The following is a 23,609-nucleotide window of genomic DNA, read 5'->3' as shown; positions in this document are numbered from 1 at the left end:
AATGTAAATGCTTTCTTCTGCTGTCTATAAAGACCTTCTCCATTTGTTGGGTATAATTGCTTCTGGTTTACACACTTTCATTCACCGAAATCCTACAAAGTATTTGTCTCTCAAAAATCTGCATCCTTTTGTGAATATAAACAGATGATTTAATATATTGGTAATAAATACATTCTCAGAGAATTTTTTATTTCAGGTTTTGACAGAAAATGTCACATCAACGCCGGAATTGCCCCATTGTGTTTGGTGATGCTAGTGGCATTAATAAAAATATCTCAAATGATACAAATAATGGATACTGTTTGTCTCTGTTGATTTTGAAATACCACAAGGAAACAATGAAATCAAAAAGGCACAGAGTTATTTACCAATATTAAATGTATTTTTCTTCTGAACAAAAACACACAAATACAGTAACTGGCAGGTGTTATATAAACAAATCTAATCTACATAAATTACCTCAGCACCTTACATTGAAAAATAGAATGTTCTAAGCAGCATTTAATGTTTATTACACATTCAACATACATTTCCTTTATCTACAAGGACATCTTACAAAAATACATGTTGATCATTGCAGCACAAACACATTCCAAGGTCTATTCTAAACATGTTTTATTACACAACAAAACAACATTTTAATCTCTAACGAGATTAGCTTTCGGCAAAATATATATTTAAAATAAAAAGCATAACATAACGGTTGCTTAAGAATAAATGTATAGGCTTCTGTCAAATTGTTTTAAAATTCTAAATTTACAGAAAAGTCTGTAAAATAATTCTGGAACATTTGCACAAAAAAATAACAAATATGCCCCTGATTATTATTGTTTGCACACTGTTTGAGAGATTAGGTAGTTTTGTTCTTTGTACAAAAAGTCAAGCTTTATTTTCACCAAATGGCCTCTGATTTGTGATTATTGTAGCTGTAAAGCTGGGCAAACCATTTTTAGCATATGTCCTGGTGTGATGGGTTGTCTTTGGTGTAATATGCCACTAATAAGAATCCACTTGTATGTATACAACCAAATCCCATATTTCTATTTTTTTTCCATTTAATTAAATATTTAATTTCATTTAATTTGACACTCAATTATATGGTTTTCTTAAAACCACACGATTTAGGGTTAATTTTAACAGGCTGCAGGCACACAAGACTCATTAAAACCTTAATTTAATTTCAACATTATACTATTATATGAAAAAGAGAAAAATGACATTCTAATTAATGAGCTAAACTGAGTTCACCTATGTACTTTAATTTCTTAAAAAGAGGCACAAACGGAGAAAAGTCACCAAAATCAATTAAATAAAAAAGGCATTTGTGTAAGCACAGAGATATGGCCTTAAATAAACCCTAAGGGCAAAAACAGGCTGAATTTTAAACCCAGCCCAGAACCCATGTTGAACCACTTAATGCTTTTATAGTATTGTTGAGATCTCAGCATGACTAAAACATTCCTATTCTATCCTAAAATTCTTATCCTGTCAAAGAGAAGCTGTAAAGATTTGCCCTCTGCACCTTTGCACATCTTTTTTATATGTATTAAAAAACATCAGTTTTAAAGGCACTGCCGCATTTAGTTAATGTTTTATAGCTTGTAGCATTGCAAAACTGAGAAACCATCATATCCTGTAACGGCCCTTAAACATGACTGTCATGTCACTCTGGTAAGTCAAACACAACATGATAAAGACATAAGTTACTTTTCTTACATATGCAATGAGCCATAAGACATTTATAGTATCTGTCTCTGCGGCTGAGAGTTAGGATAAAAGTTTTAAAAAAAGATGACAAACTGTACAAACTTTACAAAGAAAAGTAAATGTTCCAAACTGGACACATCCATTCGATTCGCTGTCTGTCAATGGGATGAAATTGTTGCAGGATTTTTCAACCTAGCCAAAGTCAATGCGTGGTCGATATTCAAGCACCATTGGGTAAATCTGGAGAAAATAACAGTGCAGATTGTAAATTTAAACATGTTTTTTAACGTCAGCATGTAGGCAATAAAAGCACATACATTAAATAGGAAAATTATGTTATTGACCACAATAAGTAATGTTTAATCTGTTGAAGAGAGCAATTTTCTCTTGTTTAAAACAAATATTAAGACATCTACCAGTGTCCAAAAAAATGCAGTCAGCAGCACCAACATTCAAGACACAAACCCTCACAAGAACACTCTATACAGCATATTTTGCCTTACAGTATCAGATTCTCTACTGTATCAGGGAGATGTGGTATGAGGCGCTTGATCCAGTTCTGTGTCATTCTATTCCAGAATGAATTCTTTTTAACCTATCTATCATAAACTCGGAAGCTTGTCAGAAAACTATTTGTGAAGCAGAAGGTCAGGGGCGTAATTTTCTACATTGGTGGGGATAAAGCTGGAGTCGTATGATCGAACTTTATTAAGGTTACGCAGCTCAAAAACTATTTATGTACAAATGTCTAATTTTTTTTACTTTTTTGTGGTGATGCCGGTAAAAAGTTGGCGGGGCATACTTCAAAGGATAAATAAAAAGATAGATTAATTGTTTGGTTTAAATGATAAATTATTAATACGTAGCCTGTTAACTGTCACACGATCCGTATACGGGACACCTATGTTTGCGTCAATATTGTGCATGTAATTTCTAATCGCATCATGACAAACTATATATCATTGGAAAGGTCTAAGACTCTAGAATAAATTTCTTTGGTGTTTTTTTAAATAATTTATGTAGGGGGAGTAATTGATTCCTTTATATAAAGAGTGTGCTTAGATTTTTTGTACTTCGTAATCAAAGAACAACATGAACTTTTTTTATTTATTTTTTTAACAACATACCTTAAATTTTGTTTTTGTGTGTGTGTGTTTTTTTTGTTTTTGCAATAATCAGCTACTTTTCATTTTTCAAACGAGACCAACCGTAAGTCTGTATTGCAAAGAATTCATGAGTTACCGCCATTTTAGTTCCAACACGCGCTTTCATGTGTAGGCTCAAAAAATGGTGCAGTTCATGTCCGGCATGTTTTTAAAACATATATTATCTACCATTTATATATATATCCATCACTGAAATGCAGTGAACTAAGAAACACACCTCAACTTCTCACTATCGCAAAAGAAACCAGCTGCAGGCCCAAAGAGCAGCCAATCTTGACGTAGCACAGCTAATCTTGATAAGCGGGTCTTCCTTTAACTCGTTGGCTGACGCGTGGGCGGGCTATTTCCTTCGCCTTACCGTGCTTTCCCGGGAGAATTGCCCAATAAAAGGACTAGTATCCCTGTTACAAAACAGGGATCCAGACTTATAAAAAACTTTCCAAAACAAGTTGAAATGGTTGGGGAGTGTGTCAAGCACAGAAATACAACGTCATACGTCCAACAAATATTTTGACTATGTTAAGCCAGCACATTTAACAGTGAAAAGACGTCAGAATGCATGAAATACGTCAGAGAGCTCTGTAATAACTGTTTATAATATATAACTATATAATTATGTTCTAAATTGCTTCAAATCATATAGTTATATAGTTATGTTGTTAAGCCGTGAGCATACAGTATGGGCAGGCCAAACAAGTGTAGCGAGGTAGGCAGAAAAATAAGCGGGGGGAATTTAAGGTTAGTCTCAACCCCGTCATTAAACGGAAATTAAGGCACGATGATTTAAAGGACAGGCGAAAGGATGGGCAGCTTGGGTCCTGTTAGCATTTGGCAGGCGCTCTGTGTGTAGCGCCGCGGAAGTCCTGGTGAATGCTTTTTGTGAATTAAAGGTCATTTTGTATTTCAATGTGTTTCTGCTTGTTTTCCCTTGTTTAAATCCACCTCAACAGGGTTTGATGTATTGTGTTGGTGTGCGTGCGTGGGTGGCTGCGTTTATATATGTATTTATTAGCACTACCAAGGATGGTGTGGATTAGAGTGAGTTTGGTTTAGGACGCCATACAAGTATGTAGTTGATAACAGTGTCTGTGTATATTTTATGGGTGGTTTCAGATTTGTGTATTTGGATTAGAAGGCCATTGCCCACGTATATATGTTTGGTCCCCATAATTGAGGTTGGTTGGGTTACTCTTTGCTAAAAATTATTTCGTTTTTGTTTTGTTTGGTTGTCTTTAATCGGTTTAAAGGGATTTATATTTGTGTAAACAGAATTTGGGTTACTTAAGCTTTGGACAACCGGGTTTTTCACTGGCTGTGCCAGGTAAAAATGATGTTTAGTTTTTTTTGTTTAGTTGAATGGGACTGTTATTCATGATGTCATTCATTGTTGAAGGATTGGATAATGATCGTTAGATGCTAGTTTCTGTTCTCTTTTTTCTTCACAGTGCATGTAAAGCTAACATTGCTCCATGCTTTGAATGTATATTTTCCCTAGCCAGTTTTGTGATGAATTGTATTTAGTGGTGTTTGTGTTTGAGTACTGACTATGTTTATTTTATTCCTTTATTTCCCCCTCCTTTTTTGGTTAACTATATTAACTTCCTGGGTTCCCTTATCTTTCCTCTTGTCTGAGCCCATGGGGGTAGCCTCCCACAGTAGTTCAGGTGAAGAGCTGGGCAGTGATTAACAGAGCACCTGTAGGGGTGGTGGGCCTAATGGTGTGATCTGAGTGTAAATGGACATTATCTAACAGTGTGTTTACTGGGTGCTAATGGAATTGAGTTTCCTGGGATTGGTGGGAATGCAGTGAAGCTGTTTAGGTAACTCTGATGTTACCGTGTCCTGGCTGTTTGACACTAACGTTGCTGTCCCCTCTGGCCCATGGAGCCCAGGGTTAATAGTTTGAATGATTTTTCTTTTGCCAATAATTTTTTTTGTATTTTTCTAAGATCTCTTGGTATTTTGTAGTGAATATATTATTTTTTCTCTCCTGTGGCCCCCTTCAGGTGTTATACAAGGGACATTGATGAGATGTTACATAACCTTGTGAGGACCCAGAGTATGCTGCAAGAGGACACTCTCAGGGCATAAGAACATGGGGACCTGCTGGTGGTGCAGCTGTCTCGCCCTTTACTACTACAGCGATTCATGACCTAACCTTTGACCTCATAGCTTCTAAAGGCATGGCAGCAGTGTAAAAGTGACAATCATAATGCTAGAATTAACTCTGAACTTGCTCTTGACCCAGATCATCATCATCTTGCTCAGATGATGAGGGGAGAGTGGAGCTGACCTGACTTTTTTGTGGAATAAAGAGTTTAAACGTAACAATACCATAAAGAGCAAAGCCATAAAACTGTCTATGAAAGAACAGTTGTTACAAAAATATATTATGTAATGGCTAATATCACATTAAAACATTTTAAATAAAAATGTAAAAGTTCACTTTAAGACTCAAACCCATGCTACTGTACGTTATGAATATAGTCAAAGCTGAAAAGGTTTATGTTGCACCTGACTAAATCCTTTAGCTGTGACTAAATGAACAATATAGCACAGCTTCTCATACTTTGGAAGCCAACAGTGTTGTTGTGTATCCACACAGTTAGGCAGCCTTTAAGGTACTGCTATGCTGCTCACTCCAGCAGAAAAGACTTTAGATAGACTTTAGTTTACACACATGACTAAAGAGCAGGAGAAACTGGTTTTATTATGGCTTACGTTTTCCCCCCGAAGCCTCCAACGGGTCATGTAGATGAACTCCATGGTGTGGTCCTTGCCCATGATCTCACCATTGCATAGAACGTCTAGCTGCAGAAAGAGACTGTCGAATGAACTTCATTTTGTCAGACCAAAACTATTCAGCAAAGCTCATACAATAAAAAAAGAAACCAGTAGACTAATAAGATATTGACAAAATAAAGACAATATCTATTCTTTACTGTATCATTATGCTGTTATTTGTCATTCTCTGGTTGCTGTGATAAACTCAAGAAATCCAAGTTTTACCTCGTAAGAACTTGGAAGCTTTAACTTTAGACTTAGAAACTTCTTGATCGTTCCAACAGTAACTCTTGTTGAGCAGCGAATAAATTTCTTCATTAACCCCTGAAAATAAAGCAAGATGGATACTGTCACATGTTTTAAACTTGCCTAACAACTATTACTGATAGCTAAGGTGTCAATATTTTGTGCATGTCAATAGCCATGTGAGGTCTCAATGTTTTTTTTTTAAGTTATATTTTTCACAGTCAGGTGTCGCTTTCTGAATAGTCACATCCATAACAGTCCATATTCCTCATATATGGGCAAATTCTATTTTAAATATAATATTTTATGTTCAATGAGCTATGAGCTGTTGGAATTGTGTGTAAGTACTGAGTGAGTAAAGAAGGAATAAGGGAAGGACAGAAGTATGTATAAATGAGTTGTATAGATGTCAAAGACAAGGATTTTGAGGGAAAACATGATTCTGGATTAAGCTTTCCTTTAAAGGGGAACCGAGGGCAAGACCAATGCAGAATTAAAAATTGAAGGAGGAGACATAGTCACTGAGAGAGGAGATGGAGAGATGTATAATTCAAGATGGCTGACCTTAACAATGCTCTCTCCGATCTGGCCATTGTTCCGCAAGCTGTCGAGACAGATGGCTATCTGAGGATCACTTCTGTGGTGGTCTCCATCACCTTTTTCATCCTCTTCTTCATCTAGTCTTGCTTTCTTACATAAAGGGCTGCCCTCTGCAATAATACAAATCAAATTGTGTCAAACTATTTTGATTCATACAGTTAACGACCGTTTGATTATGCCTTCCTTAAAAATTTGTCAAAAAATCTGCAGCCACCAAGTAAAGCATGGAATATAAACATGTAGACATCAATTTAACTTCCTGTGAAAATTGCATAAACAGCTAAAAAAATAATTACGTGCTATGTTATGTGCTTTTCGGACAATGTAGCGCACAAAAGCAAAACATTTCAGACAACCAGTGAATAGATATGGTAATGAAAAACAACATGTGCATCTTTCCTCAGTTTTTCTTTTATATCAAATAGATCATATTCAGTAAGAAGCTATTGGGAAAATTACGAATGTGCTAATTATCTCATGGGTAAGAACGGCTTACAGCTGCAAACACTTACAAGTTGCCTTGGAGACTCCAACCATTATGAAATGTCTTTCATGCTGGTTCATACATTAAGTACAAGAGCAGTAAATTAGGAAAAATTGTGCTACACCATGGCTTTAAACTCCGTATACTACATCCTACCACATTGTAAGATATCATTTAACTTAAGCAAGCACTGCATGCAGTACAGTAGCTTTATCTTTTTTTATTTAACCTCTGATGGCCAAAACAAAAAGAAATATGTGATTTTCATCATGCCATGATGCAATCCGATCCTTAAAAAGGTTGCGCATTGGGCGATCGGCCGTCGATTCCCATCTCGTGGTCCTTTCCCGAAGCCACCCCCTTCTCACTTTGCTTCCTTTCCCCTCTATCAATAACTGTATTATTAAAGGCAAAACAGCAAAAACAAATATTTAAAAATATAAAAAATTCTAAAACATAACTTTACAGTGAGTGCGTTTCCATGCAAACTCTTACTCCGATTATGCTTAATAAGCTGATGACATGTATGGTCATGCTAACACTTAAAAGTTTTTCTTTTGTCGGGGAAAGCTCATAAACGCCCTAAGCAAAAAACTTTTGTCAGAGGTAGTTTTTAACTCAATACTCGGATTTCGCGATTTTCGCAAACACCTCTACCGGATTTCTCTCAGTTTTGTTTATGTGCATACTGTATGTCTGATAGCACAATAGTAAAAGTCTCAAACGGAAATAACAGTAAAATAACGCACGAATATCCGCTCTCGAATCATGAAGTTTATGTAGAAATGGCAAAATGAAAAACTTTTGTTGCATATGCAGATACTGCAGACATGAGAAGAAATATTAAAATACAGCTTCTGGTAGATTTCCCGCTGCATTTTTAATTACTAGAGGGACTATTGATGGGGACGTCACTGCAGGCGAGAAACCTGGAGAGTCTCAAAGTTCCTGTAAACACGGTTTTCTGCGTAGCCGGTTTATTGATATGCATGTAAACATGTGAAAACCTGTTTCTTTTGTGCAGGTAAACGCACTCAATGTGCATTAAATATAGCAATAAGGCAGAGATTTCAAGTGATTATCCCCCCTCTTGTCATTTCAAATATTACTTTTTTTCTTCTGCAGATAATCTATATTGAAGAAGATTGGTAACCAAAAAATAGGGGTATTTATACAATTCTATTGTATAGACACAATACCAATGCAATGCAACCAGTGCACAAAAGTCTATTTGCATTGTTTGGTTACCAATATCTTTTCTGTTCTGCAGAAGAAAGAAAGTGATACAGGTTTAAAATTATATTAGGGTGATTCATTTTTGGGTGTACTATACCGTTTAACTACTTAGTAAAAAAAAACGGTCAAAAAGAACTCATGGGTTTCATTCCAAAAGAATGTGCATTAAGTTAAAAACTTAAAATGTAAACTTGATGATGTCACCTTGGATAATAGACTCCAAACTGCATATTGTAAATTTAAAATGATTGCTTCTTGACAGAATTAAACTTAAACTGGAGAAAAGTAAGAAAAGAGACCGTGTATTTAAAGACAGGTCAAAGACACAGATTCATATTAGCTATATGTATTACATTATATGGACCAAAAAGAAGTCTGGTGAACTAACTAAAAGGGAAAAAAGCTGATTAAGCAATATAAGCTGGTCGATATAGAATGACTCATGGCCAAAAAAAAAAAAATATATTGAAAAAAAAAGATAAATCTACATAATTGAAATTTACCTTCAAGGTTTTCTTTTGACTTGTTTCTTCTCCAGAATTCTTTTTCTTGCTGCTGTTCCTCTTAATAGAAAAAAGCCCAATATTAACATTTAATAATAATAATAATGTATGAGTTTGGTATTTGTACACCAGACAAGGTTTGTGTAAATTAACGGATTAGGAATTTTGATGTATTTGTTGTTTTGTTGTAACACAATTTGTTGTATTAACGCTTACTTTCTCTAAGACCAGGCACAAGTTTGAATATGATTTCTTCTAAAGTGTTGTCCAACCTTTGGAGAAAAACAGTAAAAGAATGAGAAAGAAAACAGTAACATGTGAGTCATGCGAATTCCCTTTTAACACTGATCAATAATCTGTTGACAGGTTTCAGACTGATACTGCTCTATATTCGTTGATATCATGCTATCATCATTCTGTCTGGTGTAGGGGTGGAGATGTATCACAGGTTTGGAGAGGCAAAACTGCGCTGGGTAGGTCTCGCAGCTGACATTTTGGCTCCAGAAAACAGTCCGGCTGTTGCCTGGAATGTTGCCCAACTAGGATTAAATTCAGTGTCAGTCTACAAGTGTGCTACCCGAAGCCAGGCAACTGTGGGTAAAAAACGCTTAGATATACTATGCACAAAACATAAAGGTGTGTATTGGCCTAACACTTCAGGATTATTTAATCAACTGACTTTTAATTTACTTTTCTGTTTTGACGTTCTTTCTGAATCTGATCCCAGACCACTCACATTTACTGAGGCGTTATAGTATGATTTAATGGATCAATGTGGTTACCTTAACATCTCCAGGGGATTTGTTTCATGAACCTGGATAGCACATTTTGGACAGTCATTGCAGTCTTCAAAATGCTGGACTATACAGCTTTTACAAACTGTAAAGAATTGACAGAGAAAAAGATTATTCTTAAAATATTTAGAGACAGAAACAATATTAACTGATCTGATAAAGCAACAGTTTTTGATAAAAGAGGTTTTATACATCTTGGATTGCATGGAAATCGTAAATCGTGAGAGAATTTTCCTATTTGGGTGAAATGTTCCTAAAATAAAAATAGATCAAGACCTATTAACAGTTGGACATCTGAATGGCTTCCAAAACAGAACTCACTGCCTCTCTAATCTGCTCATATATTTTGCAGCTCACTGAAATTCCTAACATCTGCAAGAATGCCCAAACACTACAAACCGAGTCTACACTCTACTTATGACATTTACAGTAGATAAAGCATTAGCTTCTGTATTCTAACCTAACAAACATCCATCGCATCCCACTATCAGGACCACAGCGTTGACATTATTTCTCTGAACACACTGAGTGCACGCACACGGACACACACAAACTTTGTCAAACTGCCTCACCTCACAGCTGGTGTGAACTCGCTCGATCAGATATAGCCACTGCCAACACGAACACACACTTGACATTGATATAACAGAAGACACTATCAGGTCATAATGTGTGGAACAAAAAATAATCTTCTAAAACAAATGACTAGTGCATTTTTAATGAATTGAACGCATCAAATCTAAAGCCCCGGAAATGCAAGGCCGTCCAAAGATATTTTGCATTTCGCTGCGTAGCAAAGTTTGAGTTTGGTGAACTCTGACCTGCTAATTCGCGTCACATGAGTGCGTGAGACCAATAGAAGATCAAAACGTCCTCTAGGTACAGAAATAAAAAAATTGTGGAATCGCTCCCACCCATTTTCATAGGACCGTTCGAATGGATTTCGCATGCACAAAGTCAAATCTGACCGCGGCATCAGTTTTATCCGTGGACTTAAACCTTGGCATGGCCAAGATCTTGTCCCTGGGCTTAAACCTTGGCATGACCAAGGCCTTGGCATGGCCAGTACCATGCTCTAACCCCTGGAAATGCCATGCTCTAAACTACAGAAAAGCAAACCTTTGTAGTTGTATATATCGCATATTGCAAATGTGTTTTGCAAAGCAAAAAAGTTCCCATAACAATTCACAATTTAACTGTATTGATCATCACTGTGTTATAAATACAGGGAAAATCAGCCAAATAAAGAAAATTCCGCCATAAATGAATCACCCCCGAGTCGTTCGACAAGCTTGGTAAATCCGTTCAGCTTCGGAATGCAAATACATTTACATTTTACATTTATTCATTTGGCAGACGCTTTTATCCAAAGCAGCAGGTGCAGTGGGCAGCGGGCAGCTATCACTGCAGAGCAAACTCAAAGGCACTTCAATCATTTCCTGGTGGCACTGAGATTTGAACCAGCGACCTACTGGCTACAAGTCGAACTCTCTAACCACTCTTTGACCACAATTGACCTGAAAAGATAGTTAAGATGAGGTTCGGCAACACAACTGACATTTTTCACTCTGAAAGTCAGTTGCTTTTAGAGTCTATGGGCAGGAGTCAGAAAATTCCCGAACCTCATCAAACCTTTTTTCATTTGCATTGCGAAGATGAATGGATGTCCTATGCTTATCAAACGACTTGATGGTGAAAAATTCATGGGAGAATTAGCATTTTTAGGCAGAGTTCTCATTTAAAACTACACCTAAAAGATCCACCTAACAAATCTACTTGCATGTTCTTAGCAGTCCATTAAAGCATTGTTTAACACCTTACTGTACAACTGCTAGGGCTTTTATCAAACGTTCACAGAGAATTTAGATACTCACAGGTGTGCAGGCACTCTGTCACGGTGGTGGGCTTAATCAGGTATCCTTTACAGACATAACAGGTGATGAAATGGTTGAAATCCTTCACAAGGTGTTTTCTCTGTGATGTCATTGTCACGAGTTTCCAAGGAAAAACAGATGATGCCAGAATAAAGTGAAGATTCAATGGCTTAACTGCTCATGTTTGGCTGAAGGGCCCCTGGCATCCTCTTCTGTCATGACATCATGGGAACAAGCCTATTATACAGACCGGTCAAAGTGAATTTAATAATTTCCATTTGAAGCAAAAGGGTTGATACAATTTATTAATAAAATGTAGGCTATTAATACCAATACATAGGCTATCACAAATAATAATTTTAATGTTCAGTTGTATTATTAACTATGTGTTTTCATCTATTTAAATTATTTTTTTGAGCACCATATGTTTTTGTGTATGTTTTGTTGATTGGTAATGGTTGAGATTTGAGAAACTGAATGAACTTGGATTTGTTTGTCTACAGGTGCATCAGGATACAGTCGAGTTAAGCCCCGCCCCCCGGGCGTTCAAATCGAAAGTGCAGAAGTCTCCGACTCATTCAATAGACGACAAATAATATTCACACACTATAACTTGCATTATAACTGCAAGTATACATAATGAAAGTGTGATAGTTTTGTATTGTAACAAAAAGTCATTTTAACAAAGCACCGGGCCCGTAGAGAATATTGTCATACTTTGAATTAGTTTGACGATTTGGTTGCGACTTAATTTGAAGGAGTAGAAGTGTTGAGAAATAACACAGCGTGTTTGTCATATAGTAGTACTGTAAAAGTCCCCATTGGTCTTCGTTACTGTAAGTACGTCGTGTATGTATCGTGTCATCCTCTATAGGAAAATGTCTCAAATTCAAAACGGCCAAATCTACTTGTCAATGCGGATTAAAATAATTTGTCCATCTCTAGCGTCATCATCCTCCTAAATACCTTATTTACCTTCATAAAGAATAGCAAGTGGCCAGAAACATCGCGAGCTCTCATATCAAACTGACTAACAGCTGAACTTGCAACCATTTGTACAAGTGTCACTTTCTGTTAAGGACAGACGTGTTTTATCGCTCACCAGTGCGCACTAAATAACCATTACTACCCTGACAAGTAGTATCCAACAGAGACATGCTGACGAACTTGATATATGACACACGACTGCATTCCCATCCCACCCGAAACTTTACGATGCGGGAGAGCTGAAAGCGATAGGCAGCTGCATCGCGACCGTAACGACCATCTCTTACCTTCTTCATATCACGGGTCCATGTTGAAGATGCGCATTGATTTTTTCAATACAAACGCGGGGCTTCACGAATTTGGGCTGATAAACGTAATGGTTGTAGTAGCGGCACGGAACACGGAACTGGTTCAAGGGGGCGGAGGACTTTCCAGTTCTTGTTTACGCATTGCTGTTTTATTCATTCCGTGGCAGATAGTCTCTGATTGGACACAAACTGGGGAGCAGCCTTCAATTACCAACTTGTCCAGTAACGGTGCTTTATCAGACGTGAGTGACAGAGCCTGTTTATCAATAAGCTGTCTCTGTCAAGCTGGGTGGATCAGAAATCATTATAGGCTACCTTTCTATTTTGTATGACAAGTGCCTGCCAGTAAAATGCGACTTATCAGTCAGACAGGAGTGCACTGGATATAGCCTACATTCCAAAGGCAGCATAGCTGCATCTTAACCGGTAATCTACTACAAAAAGTTGTATTTACACAGAGACAGGTGCATAGATGAAAAACAATTTCCTTTTTATTACGGCTTTTTGGGGGGAGGGTTACTCCCCTAAAACGTACTTCCAATAAAGTTAAAATGAAGTTTAAAGCACTGGAAAATAAATCTGTGATCATTTATCCCCCTTGCTTTTTTCTGTTCTGAGCAATACAAAAGAAGATATTTAAGAAATGTGTCTTTGTGCCCTCAAGGCTACTTCACACGAATCCAACAAACTCCAACTTTATAAATGCTCATTCACACTGAAATACCAAAAGCGACGTTTTGTTATACATTGTTATTTGTCAGTTACACATGGGTTTAATTTGTGTTAAAGCATAATCATTCGTGTCTTTGCATTATCAAGTTTAAGACTAGGTCAAGACCAGCCGGTCAAACAAATTTGGAGGGTGGGACAGATTTTGACCTGTGCCTATGATGGAACTGCAAAGGTGTGAATGAATGTGATTCTAATTACAAATAATCAGATCAAGGTTATTGACATATTATATACTTCATTACATTTATGTAGCACTTTTCTGGACACTCAAAGCTCTTTACATGAAGGGAGAATCTCCTCAATGTAGTATAAAATATTCTTAAATATTTAATTTATAACCTGATTAGTGAGAAATTATGTAAAACTAGCATTTTATAAGCTTTCAAAGAAACTGACATAACTACTTCAAGCCAGTTCATGTAGCGAACATTCAGTTCTAGCTGTTCTGAATCTCAGTGGCTCACCTCATTAGGAAGCATACCATACATTCCTGTCCCACTGCTGTGTGCACTCACATCAGTTACCATGATCACACCATTCACAGACTTTTTATAAACCATCAGATAGAAAAAATATGTTCATGTGAATGGTGAAAATATTTTGAAAACTTGTCTAAGAAAAACAAGGAGAGCTCAAATGATTAGGTTTATGAATGAATATGGAGTATTTTGGCCCTAGATGAGAATGAAGTGTGCAGGCGCATAACTGTGAGCTATAGCTTGTTCTAATAGCATTGTTCTATTCAAGAACATTAAAACCCAATGTTAAAAAACCACTAGAACTGATTTAACTATTTTACCAAGCTCACATGGTTTCTCCACGCTCTTTTCAGGTATGTCACACGCTTTCTTTATGGAGATGCATGACTTGGATCTGTCCTCCGGCAAAGAGGATGATTTGAGTTTAAGGAAGACATTAATCCAATGAAAAAACAAATTACTCATTGAGGCAGGATCTATTATCTCCTAGTTTTCACTTTTATTCTAAATTACTTTGTATTTAAGTTGACCTCTCAAATTTCTCATCTTAACGAACCTTAATCAGCCTTAATGAATTAAGTCTATTTTCTCATAAATACATCCACTAGGGTAGCTGCTCAAAAAACAGTTATGTGCCTTCTAATCCCTGCTATCATCCCACAGGATAAACAATTAGTTAGACAAGAGCCCCAGAGTTTATAAGACAACAGTGGCACTTTTTGGGAAGGATGGATATCTGTCTGCAAAGGTTATGTGATCTTTTAATTGTTTGACAAAAGATCCTTTGCACTTGCCACTAATTAACATGTTTAACTTTAATGTAATGGCCTATATTTATTTATTGGTGTATATTTTTACAAGTTACACTTATTATGATGAAAGATTTTATTTTATTTTCTGTCATAAGATGTGTCAGCATCAGTGCTGGACCTAGATTTCTCTCTCTAAATTAATATTGTTCATAGTATCCTGTGATGCATGCTGATGGGTTCAGCACTCTCAAAGTGAATAAATTCATCAGAAAATCACCTGACTGAAAACTCGAACCACAGATTGTACATGTAACACTCACATTTTCATTGGGAGAACGGTGCAGACAGGGCAGCTATAATTGGCTTGATTATCCTCAATGTCTCTACATCACTGATATTATTTTTATTATAACACTGGCTTATAAGCATTGTTATTCAGCATACACTTCAAAACCTATAGTCTTTCAATTAGTTTTTTTGTCATTTTATCCGGTAAAATATCTGACATCTAAAATTGTGTTACATATTCAGATTTTATTTGTAAGATATTGGGGCTTTTAGAGAATTCTGAATAGGTTAATTTGCTCATCTCATTGTTAATACAATATTTTTTTAAGTTTACTGGACCTAACCTAATTACCCTAACCAGACATGATTAGTGATCTTAACTAAAAAAACCTTACAGCATTGACCAGGTCACAACAGGACATATCAAGTAGGCTGTTACAGGGAATTGAGTCTAGAAATGGTTGATAGATATTCAGCCAATGTGTTGAGTTACATCTCATGTTTTACAAGCATTTTCGTTACATTCTGAGAATGAGGACACATAAAAACACAAGACAGTTCAAGTTTAACCTTATATAGCCTGTCAGCTATCTGCCCTATCTGTTTTATAAAGCTTTAAACCTTTACCATATACAAATATACATCATAGCTGAGATCGAAAAAACTCATATTTATGGGATGAGACATGTTACAGCATTCACATGGGACAGGTCAAGCATTTGAGTCAGGGTGCTTTTGACATAAAAAGGAGTCATGTGATTGGACAGTGAGACCACACCGCATTTCTGAAATATTCATTAAGTGTAAATGCTCATTTGCCAACAGCGAACCAACTTTTTACATCTAAAACAACTTGCATGATTGTGTACCTATGTCATTTTATTGTAATTCCATTTGTTTTGAATGGATCCTAAAATATCTTTACAATGTTAATTTCATAAATTAGGATTACAAGGACTACTGTCTTATTTTCTATTGACTTGTTCGACACATGAGGCATAAAAAGAAAATGAAGAACAACAAGTCTAGTCAAACTTAATCATGGAATGTTGTCTTGATATACGTATTTCAATAGAAGCAAGTTCAATAAGCCAGCCACTATAAATGAACATCATGTTATTTCTTGACCAAACGATTTCTTGAAACTATTGCACAAGGTTGCCAGATTTTCATCTTTAAAATGAACCCAAATGATTTACTGTACTTAAAAATACGTATTTACTTAAAAATACATACTTCTAGAAAATCGATCAATAGAAATAAATACTCTTAGTTTTTTATAAATAACTAAATTTTACCTTAAGAGTGACCACTTAACAAACATTATCTGCCTTTATCCCATGAAATGAAAAACAACCCATGGCAACAGTTTAAAAATATTCAATTTCTGCAGGACAACCTTGCACCTGGCAACCCTATACTGCAATACAATGAATCATCCTTGAAGGGTTGAATAAAATGGCAACAGTGAAACACCTGAGGTATGCAGGCACCCAATGAAGACCTGCAGTTCTTGGTAATATTTTTTCTCTCCATGCTGATGCCACAAACAATTATTAGGTGCTATTGCATCTCTGTGGCTGTGATCCATTCAGCTTATTAAAAAGATGCCTGTGGAAGCCTCCCACAGAGCTTAAGAAAGCTTTTGAAAGTGACACTCACTTAGACATGGTGTAATGTACAGTATCGGCAACCAATATTACATTTCAAACATAATCTTTTTATGCTAACAGTCTAATTTTTAAGTTTTATAGGCATTGGACACGTGTCACACCAGTAAAATGGCAGCTGTCATGCAAGGCGCCTACCCTTGTGACTTGCGATTCAAGTGATTCACGGCCAGCACGATTCAAAATAGGCTGTAACAACTTGCTCTCGTAAAAGAAGCAAAGTGATGAAATCCGAGAAGAAAATAGTATCATAAACGAAGACATCATTACAGTCAACGCTGATTATGATGTTGTGTCATCATGTAACTCCATATACATTTCCTGTGATCTTTGTGTATGATATGGTGTGGCGGACCCCCCGGCTTCGGGGCAATGGCAGCTAATAAGTACTAGTGAGTCTTTATGGCAGGCACCTCAAAGACCGCTTCATGTTCCGCTCAAGTTACAGCTGCATTCCACCCAATGTCTAAAGCATTTCACTCCTCAAAGTGGTTCATTTTTGCCCCCTCTTAAATGCACCTGACATCAAATCACACACAATGACGCATGGAGCATGACTCCAGTGGTATCAAAACATGCTCAGTTGTGGGAGGGGGCAGATGAACATCAGGGTTGGTGTTTGTCTGTCGCCACAACATATATAAGTGATGCTTGGCTCAGATGCTTTAGATTTAACATAGAGTATAAACCAATATTGAGGAGAATTGGAACATACACATTTTACTGAGATCAAGTCATGGGAATCCTACAGGTTGATGAGCTGGTATGCACTTTTAAATGATGTTTCAAGAACACGTTTATTTTTAACATGCAGAAGATTTAATATTTGAATTGATGCTTTTATTTCAAGATACACTCTTAGAAAACACGCTTCACAATGCCATAAAATACAAATGTTTTGGCTGAATGGTTCTAGAAAGAAACTTTAACATCCAAAGAAACTTGATGTTTCTCCAAAAAATAATTGTAGGGTAAAAACTTTCATTAGATTATAAAAAAGAAGGAAATATTTATTTCCGAATATGCATATTCTATGGCATCTCTGTGAAGATCTTTTTGAGGCACGTTAAGTTTTGTTTTTAGTTTTATAAATATTTTACATTAGCTTCATTTTTTTACATAAATGAGTGCCTTAAACTTATTTTGTTTAGTTTTAATTAGTTAGCTTATTTAATTAGTAAACTAACGTGACCTGGCATGGTCACATCGTGGATTAAGACTTTTATGCCATTATAATCTCTTATGTTACTTTATATCTCAGGTCAGGTTTTATACTTGGTAAATTGAAGCTATTTTTGCTAAATATTTGGAAAGGTAGAACACATGAGAAAAAATGCCATTTTAATGCTTGTCAATGCCTTTACATACTTAAATATGCATAACACCGCTTTTTACATTTATTTTATACTGTCAGTTTGTTACATAGACAGTAAAATAAATCGTTTCTGCTTTTATTAGGTCACAGGGATTGGAAACAAACAGGAGGACCAGTATCCAGCTGAAGAAGGCAGGAGTTCTGCAGGACAATGGAAACAAAATAGTAACCTTCAATGTGAAAGTGAAGTTATTCTCAATAGCTTTAATGTAAGATTAAATTAGTTATTTCATTTACCTTGGTCACTCTTTATCTTTAAATGTTTTGTAAACTGATAACTACAATAATGACCTCCAGGTCCCAGAAGACAGTCAAAGAATAAACACAAGGGCACCAGAGATAGTGGTAAATATCTCAGCAGAGTGACTGCATTGGTAATAGGTTTTCGAAATAATCATCATTAGTAGGAAGGCAAACCCTGAAAGAATAATCTCTCATCATATCACAGAATGATTTTGTCGATGAGGATGACTTCCTGAGGGCAGCACTGGAAAACAAACTGCCAATGATCAAGAGTTACCTTGCCAGGGGTGCAGATCCAAATGCAGAGGACAATGTGAGAGTTGAACCAAAGTCAATTCTATTTCATAATATCAAAAATAACTAAAATAAGTAACTTTGTTCTTTGTAGTTTAAACGGACAGCTCTACACCGAGCTTGCTCACAAGGCAACGTTGAGATTGTGAAAGTGCTTTTGGAGGCAGGAGCTTCAATTGAAAATAAGGACAAGGTATTGCACGTCTATGCATATTTCTGTATCATATTTTTCTATAGATATAAACCAGCATATATTTGCATCCATATGACAGCCTACAAAATGGATACACATTGTGCACATTGAAGGTTTTGAATATAGTCCTATAACTCACAAGGGCTAGATCAAACAAAGAAACAACTGCATTTCTAATATTTCTTTGGTTTTCTTGAGGTATGCAAGCATGAAAATGTTTTCTGACTTTGGACATCTAATAACATAAAAAACAACTACTCTACTTTAGTCATGGTTGTGTTTATCTCATGTTCAGCTTCAAGCAACTGAGGTTCACTGTGCTTGTCGTGGTGGAAGCTTGCCTGTGCTTGAGGCACTACTTAACCATGGCGCAAAGCTGGATGCAAGAGACAAGGTAAAATACGATAATTTAAATACTTTTTTTTTTTAAACAATTTGATACTTTAGCTGATAATATTGTTACTGTCACGAAACGCTCACGCTCAGCTTGGCAGCACACCCCTTCACGTGGCTGTGAGAACAGGAAACTACGCATGCGCCGAACATCTCGTTCACTGTGGAGCAGACGTAAACGCAAAAGACGTTGTAAGAAACGTCACTACTTTTTTTAATAGTTAAGAAAGTATAACATCAAGCTTTAAACGGTTATATTTTCTTTTCTGGTTTGCTTTGTCTCAGGAGGGCGATACACCAATACATGATGCAGTGAAACTGAACCGCTTCAAATTCATACAGCTTCTTTTGTTGCACGGGGCCGACTTGAAACACAAAAATTTTGTAAGTATTTCTGAATAATAATAATGAAGTTGGCTATGTTTATTTACACAATTTAGAGTCACAGAGGTTTATCAATCTAAATGGATTTCACTGATGCATCTTTAAACTGTGCATGGCTCCATCTGCTGGCATTATGTAACATTCATTTCCTCTTAAAGGGATACTCCACCCAAAAATGTTGTCATGAATTACTCAACTTTAAGTTAAAAAAAATAGTATTCGTTTTTCGGTCACACTGTTTTTAATGTTCCAAGTCTCGGTATTAAGAAACCATTAACTATGACTTTTGCCGCAGTAAACTAATAATTTGTTGATTATTAATAGTAAGGTTGTTAGGTTTAGGTAGGATTAGGGAAGTAGAATATGGTCATGTTGAATATGTGCTTGATAAGTACTAATAAACAGCCAATATGCTAAAACTAGGCATCTAATAAGCAACTAGTTAATAGTGAGAATTGGTCCCTATATGCCCGTTTTTCTTGATTCTTTGATCTTCTGAACATAAAGAAAGATATATGAAAGAATATTTAGAAGAACTGCCCCAGAACTGTTTTGTTCCCAAAATTCTTCAAAATGTCTGAACAGAATAAAGAAAAATATATTTTTTATATTTTTTATATGGTAGTCAATGGCACAGTAGAAATCTCAGTTGCTAACATTTTTCCAAATATCTTTGTCTGTTTTCAACCAAACAAAGAAATGTATACAGGTTTTAGATTAACTCATTCGTTTTAGATTTAATTCATGACAGAATTTTCATATTGGGTGGACAATCCCTTTAAATGTTTTTTTTGTAAGTTAGTAGTTTAGATATTTCACAATGTTTTGTATCAGGGCAAATTGTTTTACATATTATTTGTTTACATACCTTTGCTTTGTCTTCTTTAAGGAGGGAAAGTCACCTATGGACTATGTTTGTGATTGGCAGAATGGAGCTAAAAGCCTCTTTGACAATATTAAGGATGAGAAAAACTAGAAGCCTGTACATAGAAAACGTTTGTCTAACACACCTATTGACAAACAATATCTGGGTTTATACTTAAACATCTGCATTGTTATGTTGTCTGTCTATTTAAATCTCAGTAAGGTGCTTTACAGCACTCTACGTGAGACCACACCTTCAAAAAATGAGTGTTTAAATATGAAGCATGGTATAGTCCCTTCTTATTAAATGATATATGAGGCAGAGAACCCTAATGGAATAAGGTGCTTTCACTTTTCACATGAAGTGGATTTTCTGAAAATCTCAGCCATTGCTGAGATAACATTTACCTTACAACCAAGTTTGGACATGTTGATGGTATTTTTTATATATGTATGTATTATAAATTATCATGTTACTACAAAATGTAGGAAAGCTTGGGTAATTTTGTATTTTGTTTAATTCATCTGTACATTTTGCTTGCAATCATTTTACAAGTTGGCAAGATAAATCAGGAATGTTACCCTATGTTTATTATATGTCTATTTTAAGATGATTGCAATAAAGTGAAAAAAAAATCTTAGATGAAAAAATGCTTATGTATATTCAAAAACGCCCTCTGCTGGCTATGCTGTTTCTGTTTTGGCCTTTTTAGATGCCGGTTTGTCCTCTATTTGCTCCTCGAGAGTGTGTGGTTTCTTCATGGTGTAAACAACACCAGATGCAGTTGCTCTCGTCTCTGTTTTAAATGAAGCATGTAAAGTATCTGTAAACATATAATTTTAAACCCATCCATATCTAATATACATGAAATATTGCATGATCAATGCTACACCTCTCATACCCATCATTCTAAATGCACATACAGCAAACCAATAGCGATCTTACTCCAGACACCACACTATATAGATTTATGCCCGTACCAGAGAAATAAAAAATAGTGCATCTCTTGCAAGTCATTTACCTCCATGCAACAAGACAGATCTGCAGTTAGTAGAAACTGCAGCTTTCGCGTCTCCCTCAGACAGGCCAAACACAAGCCCTCTGTAATTTTAATTAAGAAACATAACACACACACTGACAGTACAAATGCAGTTAAAGCCTTAATATAGTTTTATTTTAAAAGGATACAAATTGGCAATGTCGTATGGCCCTCTCATCTCAAGAGACTAAAGAACAAGGAAGAGAGATTATTTCACGTCATACTCCACACGCAGGCCTCACAAAAAAGACAGACCCCTAGTCCAGGGTCAGCGTTTTAAGAGTTCCATTTACTGAACCATGGTCTGCTACATCACTAGTTCATCTTTTACACATTTTATGCCTTAAACTTGTGACACATTTAAACGTATTATCTAGCTGCAAAACATAGTTAAGTTTTTGTGTAAATTGTACTAATAGTTTGTATAATCTATCAGATTATGCAATAACATGATAGCTGTGTAATCTCCGTATATTTGTCATTTAGTCCTTTCATAACCAAGTCATTACATTTAATGAAAAATAATAAATTCTTATTTTGGCACATTATAATATTTTGTGAATGTCCAATGCAAATATGCAGGGCAACTGAAAACATGAGGGAAAAAGTGTGAACCCTGCACACACGTTCGCTAAATATACAGTATTAAAGCCCGTTTTTAAATATGATGTCACCTATAGATCATGACTTTTACCTTCTCAGCTCCACTGGATATGATGATATTCTGTAGAAAGCAGTGGTTTATTACATATTTAGAGCCAGAAGATATTTCATTAATCTTTGTTAAAAGATATGACATACTTTGCCTTTGCAGACTTCCATAAGGCAGGTGGCATTAGCAATGGTATATCTCCTCATGCTAGAGTCTCTGATGGCTGCTGTATAACTTATGTCAAAGAACACTCCCCTGTCAATCGCCTGCATTGACCAACATTGAAATATAACAACAATGATGAGACCCATCAACTACTTTTACAAACACCCTCTATAAAGGGATCTTCTATTACATTCACAGTGTTTATATCTTATTACTATTCTTCACACGCATCACTTACAGCATTTAAAATCGGGATCAAAATGCCATAACTCACCCCGTTAACTGGAGCTCTTTTAAAATGGAAGGGCTGCCTTTCACCTACTGCAATGCAGATGATGTCAACATCAAAAGTCATGCAGGCTGCCTAGCTCAGAGGGGGGATTAAATACATATGAATGTTTATTTAACAGTAGTTTGTTGTCATCAGAAATGAAAAAGAAAATAATCAATGTATTTGTCAGAATAACAGGAAACACTTACGTGAAAAAGTTTTTCTGTCTTAGGGTACACAGCCACAAGGTCAAAGAGTTTGTATTCATTTGTGGGCCTCTGAAAAAGAAGAGTACCAAATTTTTAGTGTAGAAAAATGCATAACAAATGTAACATAGCTGTTGGTAAGGTCCACTTACAAAATGAGATGCATCAGATGCCACAATGGTCAAGCGATTTAATACTTTGATGGGTGTTGATTTGCCCTATAAAGCAGTGATTGTTTGATTTTTTTAAACATAACAGCCCACATAATTTAAATATAATATTATGGAAATATACAAGTGAAATAATTTACCTGTACCATAGGAAATTTCTCAAATATGTCTGATACACTCTGTGGTTTAGGAATTTCCTGTAATAGTTGGAAAGAATGCCATCATCACGTTAAGCTTCTCTAAGTTTAGAGCATATTGTTAAAAAAATTGTCTATCATACCTGTTTCTTCTTTTGTGGTTCAATAACATAGTTTATTGCCACTGTTGAGTATCCAACTAAAATATAAACGTGTTGACGGCATCAGACGTAGAAATAAATCAAACTTAAATAGTAAGCCTTCACAACCAAACTGAATCATTTATGAACAATGTAGATAATTAATGAGCTACGCGCTGACGTTAGACAACACTGCTGCTGCAAAAAAATCTGCTAATGTTTCAACTTACGGTGAGCAGCGGTTTCTATTATGCTTGTGAGTTTGTTCTTATCGTGACTACTGATGATGTTTAAATCCATAAACACAGACATCTTTAATTCATTAACGCTGATATGTTAAGTTTTTATCGCAGAATTTCATTAAACTCATGTACCGAGAGCCACATGCGTACACACATCCTCCTGCTAAAGCATGAATATGACGCGTGCGTAACGTGAACGACTGGCTATTTGTGGGTTTTGTAGTTCTTAT

General features: G+C 35.9%; 3 protein-coding genes across 5 annotated transcripts; 1 reads left to right on the top strand and 2 right to left on the bottom strand.

Moving 5' to 3' along the window:
• Positions 1 to 360: 360 nt before the first annotated feature.
• On the bottom strand, positions 361 to 12,806 carry pcgf5b (polycomb group ring finger 5b). Of its 2 annotated transcripts, none has more exons than XR_008909457.1 (9): positions 12,669 to 12,806; positions 11,395 to 11,631; positions 9,509 to 9,605; positions 8,943 to 8,998; positions 8,727 to 8,786; positions 6,468 to 6,613; positions 5,883 to 5,981; positions 5,595 to 5,697; positions 361 to 1,947 (listed from the first exon to the last, which is right to left on the bottom strand). XR_008909457.1 is itself a non-coding variant. In XM_056772113.1 (9 exons), the coding sequence occupies exons 2-9, from the start codon at positions 11,504 to 11,506 to the stop codon at positions 1,900 to 1,902; spliced, it is 708 nt and encodes a 235-aa protein (XP_056628091.1). In that variant the 5' UTR covers positions 11,507 to 11,631; positions 12,669 to 12,806; the 3' UTR covers positions 361 to 1,899. The 2 variants fall into 2 exon arrangements, 1 of the variants encoding a protein (XP_056628091.1); XM_056772113.1 differs by having other exon boundaries at positions 5,595 to 5,684.
• Positions 12,807 to 17,346: 4,540 nt separating this feature from the next.
• ankrd1b (ankyrin repeat domain 1b (cardiac muscle)) lies at positions 17,347 to 20,728 on the top strand. Its single transcript, XM_056771674.1, has 9 exons — positions 17,347 to 17,373; positions 18,069 to 18,194; positions 18,256 to 18,330; positions 18,434 to 18,541; positions 18,617 to 18,715; positions 19,011 to 19,109; positions 19,202 to 19,300; positions 19,394 to 19,492; positions 20,382 to 20,728. Exons 1-9 carry the CDS (start codon positions 17,347 to 17,349, stop codon positions 20,466 to 20,468), a joined length of 819 nt encoding a protein of 272 aa, XP_056627652.1. The 3' UTR covers positions 20,469 to 20,728.
• A 128-nt stretch (positions 20,729 to 20,856) lies between these two features.
• Positions 20,857 to 23,561, bottom strand: rpp30 (ribonuclease P/MRP 30 subunit). Of its 2 annotated transcripts, XM_056771671.1 has the most exons (11): positions 23,368 to 23,560; positions 23,141 to 23,196; positions 23,001 to 23,057; positions 22,843 to 22,908; positions 22,694 to 22,762; positions 22,488 to 22,577; positions 22,198 to 22,314; positions 22,091 to 22,120; positions 21,546 to 21,583; positions 21,379 to 21,458; positions 20,857 to 21,153 (listed from the first exon to the last, which is right to left on the bottom strand). In XM_056771671.1, exons 1-11 carry the CDS (start codon positions 23,447 to 23,449, stop codon positions 21,041 to 21,043), a joined length of 798 nt encoding a protein of 265 aa, XP_056627649.1. In that variant the 5' UTR covers positions 23,450 to 23,560; the 3' UTR covers positions 20,857 to 21,040. The 2 variants fall into 2 exon arrangements, with proteins under 2 accessions (XP_056627649.1, XP_056627651.1); XM_056771673.1 differs by lacking the exon at positions 22,091 to 22,120 and having other exon boundaries at positions 23,368 to 23,561.
• Between the last annotated feature and the right edge of the window lie 48 nt (positions 23,562 to 23,609).

Source organism: Triplophysa dalaica, chromosome 17, assembly GCF_015846415.1.
Source record: "Triplophysa dalaica isolate WHDGS20190420 chromosome 17, ASM1584641v1, whole genome shotgun sequence".
NCBI classification, from domain to species: Eukaryota; Metazoa; Chordata; class Actinopteri; order Cypriniformes; family Nemacheilidae; genus Triplophysa; species Triplophysa dalaica.
The sequence above is the reverse complement of the archived record's forward strand: the minus strand, read 5'-3'. Positions and strand labels throughout refer to the sequence as shown.